An 8,983-nucleotide genomic window follows, 5' to 3' on the forward strand; every position below is an offset into this window, starting at 1 on the left:
TTTTAAAATTTTAAGACTAATTTAGTAAAAGGAAAGACCCACACCTTAATTCGCAATCCACAACACTAACCCAAAAATCCACAACTCCAAAATATAGATCTAGACTATTGATCTGCCATAATTTGATATGTCAAATTAGCCTTCCCCGTACACCTAATAAGCTTGTTTCCAAGCAAATTAGTATCTTTTTTTGTAACTTTTCGTAGTTTTAGGATTTCAACTTAATAAGTGGAAATATCTAATTTTACTCCTTTTTAAGACCCAAAATTGGCCAATTGTGCAATTGGAGGCCCTAACGTTCTTTTGAGTGTTAGAGGTGCTTATCGGAGGTCTGAAACTATGCAAAACTATCAGCAAAGGAAGGGGTATCGCGACATCGAAGGACGAGGGTCATGATACCCACTTAAAGGCCTTGATGAAGACCACCTACAGTGGTATCGCGATATCCACTTCCCTTGGAGGGCCTCATTTGAAGATTGTCGATGGTGTCGTGACATCCATACTTGGGTACCGTAATACCCTTTCATGAGAGGATAAAAAATTACGCAAAGAATAGTCTTTGTCCAACTGAAGCACCAATAATTGAACGCCCGTTCAAGAGCACTTTGAGTAAAAGAATTGGGTTAGAATAGTTGCTATATCAACCAAAATTTGGCCAAGAGAGAATAGATCCCTAGTAGAGCCACATTAGGGTAGTTTTAACTTAGGTTTCTCTTTAGTTTTCTTTTTTTTTAAGGTTTTTAATTTTATCTTCTTCCTAAGTTTAGATTTAGTTTTTCTTTACTTTCTTGTTGTTCATCTTGTTCTTGTAGTAGTTAAGTTAGGTAACACTGTAGCTAGGGTTTATTTATATCTTCTTCTTAAGTTTAGATTTAGTTTTTCCTTTACTTTCTTGATCTTGCTTAAAATAATTCTGAATTAACTCAATTAAAACTAGATTGAATATCACTTTTCCACTGTTAGGTTATAATTAAATTTTGAGCAATAAATATGTAAGTTAGAAATTAACTGAGTTTTAAAAAGGTAATCACCGTTACAAAAAAATGTTAAATTTAATTAGATTAGCTAACTCATGAGTTTTTTTCTTTTTGAAAATAGGCTAATTTTTTTCTTAAATAAATAAATGTTTTAAAATGACTATTTTATAGACTTCGATAGCTTACTGGACCATTTCGGTGGCTAATGTAAACTTTCAATTTCGGGCCTGACGTTTAGGCCGGGTTGGGGAGGTTACAGAAAATCCCCTGTCCCCAAAGCTTACCCCATCCTTGCCCCATTTAACAAAATCATATCATAATTAAGATTCATAGGTTGCTTTAGATATAATGTTTTTAAATATATAAATTTCTATTTAGTATGTATTTATATAAAAAAAAGTAAATATGAAAAATTAATTCATGATAAAGTTAATTGTTTGGTTTAATATTGTAGATTTAATTTAAGAAGCAAAATTTTTTTGTCAAGATTTAACTTACTAACTAAACTAGAGTGTTGTTAAAATCGGATTAGATCGATTGAATTGAAAATTGATTGATATATCAGTTTGAACAAAGGGATTGAACTAGCTTCTGAGCAAATTGCTCAAGCTTGATAAAGAATTGGAAATTGGGACAAAATGTCAATGATTGAACTGATCAGTGGTAGATCTTGATACTAAGTTTTGGGGGAACCTAATTAAAATTTTCAAAATCTCTAAGAGTTTAATGAGAATTCTCTTAAAAAAAATTGGGGGGTTAATTTAATTTTTTTTTCAGATTAATGAAAATTTCAAAAAAAACTTTAAGAGAACTTAATTAAAAATTTCAAAAAAAAAATAAAGGTATAATGAGAAGTTTCAAAAATTTTGGTAGGACTAATTAAAATTTTCTAAAATTTTTGAGGGAGAAATGTAATATTTTCAAAATTTTAGGGCTTAATTATTTTTTTAAAAAATAATAGAGAAATGAAAATTTTTCTCAAAATTTTGCGGGGGCCAAGGTTGCCCTGTCCACCATTACGATCTGCATCTGGAACTAATTAAACTAGTTTATAATTTTTAAATAATTTTTAATTATTTATTTATTTATGATTGAACTGACTTTGGCATCTCTTTGCTCAAATCAACATACCGATGAATTCCTAATCCAATCGATCCAACTAATTAATATGATCAAGTTTCAAAAACATTATAATTTATTGAGTTGAATTTAAAAAAAAATTGCCTCTCCAAATAAATCTACAATATTAAACCAAATAATTAGTTAGTTTTATCAAGTTCCAAAAACATTATAGTTTATTGAGTTTAATTTTAACAGAAAAAAATTGTGTCTTAAATTAAATCTACGATATTAATTTTATCAAGATTAAGTTTTTATATTTATTTTTGAATTAGTATTTAGTACGTAATCTTCAAAAAATAGACATATTTTTATTTTTTAAATATTTATTTATTTTTAATATTTTACTATTCCTTTAATTTTGAATTTGTTTATTTTTTTTATACGTAAATATATGATTAATGTAAGATTTATATACTAGAAAAAGTTAAATCTAAATCAAATTGCAACTTATGGATCTCTTTTTCCTTTCTAAATTCATTTTTTTAATTTAATATGTTTTTCTCAAAAACAAAGAACTAGTTGATGAAAAAATCATTTTAATTCAAGAAAACTCAATCTATTAGACTAGTTTAATCCTCCTCGATATTCAATTTTCTATTCTATATGTGAGGAATTGTTATATAAGCTGCAACTAAGAAAATACGTGGTATGATTTTGTTAAGTGGGCGGTTCCTATTAGAGATGCAACAGTTTTTTGGATAAACACCATGAGTTTTTAATCCCATCTTTACCTTATCAGTTAATTGTATTAGATATTTTCAAACTATAAACTTTATTTTAAAATATTTTAATTATATCTTAAATTATCAATAATATTTCAATTAAGTCCTTTTTTATTAAAGCCTTTAATTTAATTGTTGTTGCGTGCGTTAAGTAAAAATTTAAAATAAAAAGAGTAAACAATAGAGTTTTTGTAAAATCTTCGAAAACCTTAAAAATTAATATTTTTAAAACATTCATTTTTACGATATTTATTTTTCTTAAAATTTTCATTTTAAGTTACATAAGGTTTGACATGTCATTTAACAATTGAATTAATGATTTTAGTAACAAAAGAACTCAAATGATATAACTAAAATAGTTTAGGGATGTACTTAAAAGTATTTGAAATTTAGAACCAATTTAAAATGAAGGTCATAATTTAGGGGTGTTCACTAGAATTAACTATTTTCTTATTAGCTACTATCTTCTGTAGCGTTTTGGAGTGTTGCTAATTAATGGTAACAAAACTCGATTAAAAAAAATAAAAAAAATTAAATATTAAGTTAATTGAATCGAGTTGTTTGAGTTATTCGAGTTTTGAGTTTGAGTCGAGTTAAATTTTACAATTTGACTAACTCAAATAATTCAAATAATATATTAGTATAAATACCTCTTTGGTGCCTATCAATTTTGAAAATGAGCAAATTGATTTCTCTCTCAACAAAAATTACAAAAAAAATTCAATATAATTTTAAAAAATTCAAAATATTCATAAAAAATCTAAAATTTATATTTTTAAAAAAATATATAATAAATCTAAAGAATATATAAAGAAAGTTATATTTTAAAATTTTTCTAAAACAATAATTTTGGAAACCTAAATAAGTTAAATAATGTTTCAAGTTTATCATACTAAAATAAATTATTTATTATTATTTTTCTTTGAAAAAGTTTTCAAATATACATGATTTCAAATTTATGTGCTTTAACATAGTATTAGTTATAATGTAACAAGATTTTAATTTGACATGTTTAATTTTTTAATTTAACTCGAACAATTTCACTCGATTAGATTTGAATTTCATTTCACTCGACTCGATTCGAAAAAAATTTAAATTGAGTTAGGATGATAAAATAAGACTCGTCAACTTAATTAACTCGAAATTTTTTTACTCAGTTCAATCTAACGCTCACCCCTACTGCTAATTTCTAAAATAAACTCTATTGCATATATTTCTAAGAACATATGCAATTTTTTAATATCATAATGCTTCTTTTAGAATTACAATTTTAATATCATAATTATGAATACTACAATTGAACATAGGGTAGTATTAGAAGGAGAAATGGCAATTATTGTTTTGAAAAGCAAAGCTTAAAGCTTGATTTGTAATTAATTGATAAATGAGAAAGACAGTTAGACATGAAGCAAGTGGCAAGATTCCTTTTTAATTGCCATTTCCTTTGTCTTTTATCGTAGAAATGGACAACGAATGGAAACCACAATCCAACAAAGTAGTGCGAAAAGATATATAAAACCTAATCCTTTGATATCAAGACATGTGGTTCACATTGAGCAGCATACACCAAGCCTGCCCTACTTCCCCTTTCGCAACTCTCCTACTTTCTTTGAGAGAATAATTCTTTCATAATCTTCTTCTTCTTCTTCTTCATTCTCTTTCCTCTCTCTTCCCATTTCACTAAATGATACATCCTAAATACCCTTTTTATCCTTTCAGGGATCTTTGCTTTTCAATTTAAAAATATAAATTTAATTGTTACATTAAGTTTTTTTTTAATTTAAAATATTATGTTAGACAGGATCGATTGAGGACTAGTTTGGTAATACTTTTGAAAAGTACTTTTCAAAAGTGCTTTTGATAAGTACTTTTGAAAAGTTTGGTTTAAAATTTGAGTGTTTAGCATTGCTGTTAAAAGGTGCTTTTGAGAAATAAAATGTCAATTTTAGACATGTTATTATAAAGTAACAAATATATATTTAAATAATATTTAAATTAGTTAATATTATTATATTTTAGTAAGAATATAAAAAAATTGTTATAACTTCTTATTAATATTTTAATATATAAAATATAAATTTTAAATATTTTTAAGCAATAAATATTAATTATTTATAAAATTTAATTAGAGTATATAAACTATATTTTAAATATTTAAATATAACTATTAAATATTTGTAATTAGTATTTTAAAAAATATTTTTTTATTTTTAATTAATGATTTTAACACATTTGTAATTAAGTACCAAGAAAAAAAAGAGAGAAAGTACTATGTTATTGGAGGGGTAAAAAAGTAATTAAGCATTAAAAGTGTTTTTGGGAGAGGAAAAGCTAAAAATTTTAACTTCTCATTTTCAGGAGTGCTTTTCAAAAGTACTTCTGAAAAGCTAAAAATTTCAGCCAAAAGCAGCTTGTTCTGCACAGCTTTTCTTCCAGAATTACTTTTGGAGCCAGAAGTGCTTTTGAAAAGTAATGCAGAACTAGACCTGAGTGAGGTAGCCCACCCAGCCTACGGCCTACTACGGTATTTATAATGAATATCATCATAAAAGTTTACTATAATATGAATACCATAATAAGCTGGATAAATTATGTTGATTGGGTGAATTAGAAAGGAGTTTAATTTATTTTAAGCATAATACTGAAAAGCTTATACGCCTATCACATAGGAGAAATGAGAGAAGAAAAGAGTATGTAGGTAGATTGCCAAAAATAAATTAATAAATGAGAAAAGAAATTTTTTGCACCAAAAAGTAAGGTTGGCATGAAAATATTCTTTATTTTGTTATAATCGTTTTCTTCTCCATATTTTCACACTTTTAATAGTTGGGAAATGGAAATGATGGGATGTGCTAGTTTAATGGGCAATCTTTGACACCCAACTGCACATCAATTACAACAGTTCAGCATCCTACTAGAGGATCAAAGCTAATAGCTAGCAATCAACAATCTAAAAATAGTAACAAAACACATGCATTTACAAAAAGGTTAAAAAAAAAATTAAAGTAGAAATATGTGAGCTGAATTTGGGAATTGTATCATTGAGAATCTGTAGCTGGATTTTCATCTCCACTGTCACTGCCTTGAGTTTGATTTTCATGATGATGCTGCTGTTCCAAATTCATTTTTAAACCCACTCTATTATTGTTGCTGTATACATTCATTCCACTGCCAAGTAACCCCATGTTAGTCTCTGTCACTCCTAAACCAAGCTGTTGACCCCCGGCCTGCTGTTGTTGCAATATCATTGAGCCCAGCTGAACCGGATTCCCTCTACCCCCACCTGAATAATGAGCCGGGAATGTCCACATCTGGGCTTCTGGCACCGTGGCTGAAGCTGCTGTGGCGCCACCGCCTACCGGCAGCATCCAAAAGGCATTACCTCCATTGGTGGTGGCCGGTGCAACGGCCCACATAGCTGGAGCTGGCATGACGTTGGTTGTTTGAAACAAACCGGGTTCTTGTTCTGGCATTCCGGTTCTCTCCGGTTTAGGAGAATTCGCGTCTATGGCACCCGTTTCAGTATTGTGCTGAGATGTTTCTTTGAAAAGGTCATCTCTGAATGGCTTTGTAGCGTAGTTGTCGTTAGGGTTACCGCCACTTCTGATGTGAGTTTCAGGGTTAAGGAGTTGAGGGTAAAGTTGATGATGAAACCCTAGCATGGCGGTACTGTTGCCGATCCTTCTGGCCTCATCTCCATTACTGTTGTAAAAACCTAAAGCGCTGTGGAAAGAGAGAGGTGCGGATTTTGATGGAGGAGCTGAAATGGTTGATCCACTGCTGCGAAGTGAAACGTTGAGAGTGGAGAAATTGGCTGGAATAGTGCCGGTTCCTGTTGCAGCTATGATGGCAGGTTCCGCTTGTTGAAGCAGCCACTCGATGGTCTCACCATCCGATTTATGACCCAATTCTTGGGTGAGTTGGAAGACCCTGGCGGCGCAAACGGCGGGCATTCGGATGCGACGGCCGCGGCCATCGACCTTGGTGTGACGGTCTTTGGTGGGTCTTTTGGCAGCAGGAGGCTTAGCGAGGGAAGAAGTGGAAGTAGGGGAGGAAGAGGGAACCCCAATTTGGTTGGAAATGGAGCCCATGAATGAGACATGATGACCTGGGGCCTGCGGCTGTGCCTGAGTCTGAGTCTGAGCCTGAGCCTGATGAGAGGTCCCATGTGCGGCACCAGCAGCAGCTTGTGGTTGACCATCACGGGAGACTAGTTGCAGTGAAGCTTCTTGTTTTTGGCCATGGTGATGATGATGATGCTCACTGCTATTGCTGCTTTTATTGCTCTGTGACTCCATTATCTGCATATGGGGTTTCCAAGGATTTCTTTGTCTGCCAAATTAAACCATCTCAAAAAATGAAGGCCCTATATTATTTATTTTACTTTATTTATTTGTTTTACTATCTCATTTATATAAATATTTATTTTATGTGTAAAGGGAGGGTTATGAGTTGTGATCCTAACAACACCACCGATGTTAGTGCGTGAGGATCTTCTTTTCTTCCTTGTGATTGACTGCTGCTACGCTATGCTATCCACTGAGAGGAGTAGGTGAGAGAAGCAGCAACTAGAGCCAATCCAAATTAAAGCTTAAAAAAGAAACAGTAAATTTTTTAGCACTACCCCACTCGTGGGGGCCCCTTCCTTCAATCATAATTTCACATCTGGTAAAATCCCTTTTATCTTTCTACTGCTAAATATTATTATTTTTATATTTATTGTTCCGACAAACTTTAAAACTTGGATAATTCATTACACCCCCAATCACCAATAAGGTTCCAGAACCACACTTATTTTCAATAAATTTGAATTGCTGTCAAATGTCTTTTAGTATGTTATGTTCCTTTTACAAAAATAATTTCCCTATTTAATTTTATTTTAAAAAAAATAATTTTATTAATTTAATGATAAAATTAAAATTTAAAAATTTTGAGATCTTAATTTGAATATTGAAATGGAAGAATTTTTAATTCAAATTTTATTTCTGATTTTAAATAATGATTATGGTGTTTAAAAATAATAATAGAACAGATTTGAACTGCCCAATCCAAATGAAACATAAATAAACAAAAAAAAAAGATTGGAATCCATGCTCAACTTGACTAGGAACGACGACTCAGAGGTGTGAAATGTTGAAAATGCAAAAAGAGAAAGACACAAGACTAATATATCTTTTAAAGCAGGATTTCCCTTTTTTTTTCCCTTACAGCTCACTGATTGAGTTATTGCTGATAATGACAACGATGATGACGCTGCCCAACAACCCTTATATAGTTTTGGTATATATATACATATATGGGTGAGTATTTCATATATTGCAGTGTATTCTTTTTGGTTTTATTAGTAATTTTAAAAATGGATTTTTTTAAATATTTTGTTATATTTTTACAAAATATTTATCAATTCTTAATTCTATTTATAGAGTCTACAAATTTTATTTACACTACATCAAATAATTTCCTTACAGTAATTACAATATATAAAATTACATACAATACTTACCATTTTTACTTCAAAGTTAGTGGATTTAACATTATTTCTTTAATCAAGTAATTTTGAAATTTATTTTAATTTATTTTTGAGACTTTTTTAAAATTATCTTGACACTTAATAGTATCGAGGTCTTTAAATTACATTATGAATTAAAGTATTCATCGTCTTATAGAAATCAGAGTAATGACTTTAAGATTTTTTTTAATTAAAATTAATCTTTTCACTATAAGTGCTCTTCAAAGAGATAAATGGTTGATTACAAAATATGCTCTAGACTTATGAGTGGAGATTGAACCTTCAACCACATGATTATGAGATGAGGTAAGCAACCACCATGCCAACCTTGTGATTAATATATCTATAATTATTTTTTATTGATAGAGAGTTAAACCCTAACAAATACAAAATGAGCTCAACATTTGTAACCTTCCCAACCCGGTCTAGACGTTAGACTCGAATTCAAAAGAATACATTAGCCACTGAAGTGACTCGGTGAGCTATTGTAGTTTTGAAAGCAATCTTTTTTAAAACCTTTGTTTAATTTAGTAAGAATCTTAATTACATATCAATTAATTCTTCAAAACCTTAATTGAGATATAGCAGCAGAAAAGTGATAAGTGGATGCTTTTAAATAAAAATTAGGGTTTCATGATAGCTTATAAATTATC

The 8,983-nt window shown here is 29.9% G+C and overlaps 1 protein-coding gene across 1 annotated transcript; it reads right to left on the minus strand.

The window, feature by feature from the left end:
- Positions 1-5,575: 5,575 nt before the first annotated feature.
- LOC107957490 (transcription factor TCP23) lies at positions 5,576-7,635 on the minus strand. Its single transcript, XM_016893000.2, has one exon. The coding sequence runs from the start codon at positions 7,126-7,128 to the stop codon at positions 5,860-5,862; it is 1,269 nt and encodes a 422-aa protein (XP_016748489.1). The 5' UTR covers positions 7,129-7,635; the 3' UTR covers positions 5,576-5,859.
- Positions 7,636-8,983: the final 1,348 nt, after the last annotated feature.

The sequence above is a fragment of the Gossypium hirsutum genome, chromosome A05 (assembly GCF_007990345.1).
Source record: "Gossypium hirsutum isolate 1008001.06 chromosome A05, Gossypium_hirsutum_v2.1, whole genome shotgun sequence".
Lineage (NCBI taxonomy): Eukaryota > Viridiplantae > Streptophyta > Magnoliopsida > Malvales > Malvaceae > Gossypium > Gossypium hirsutum.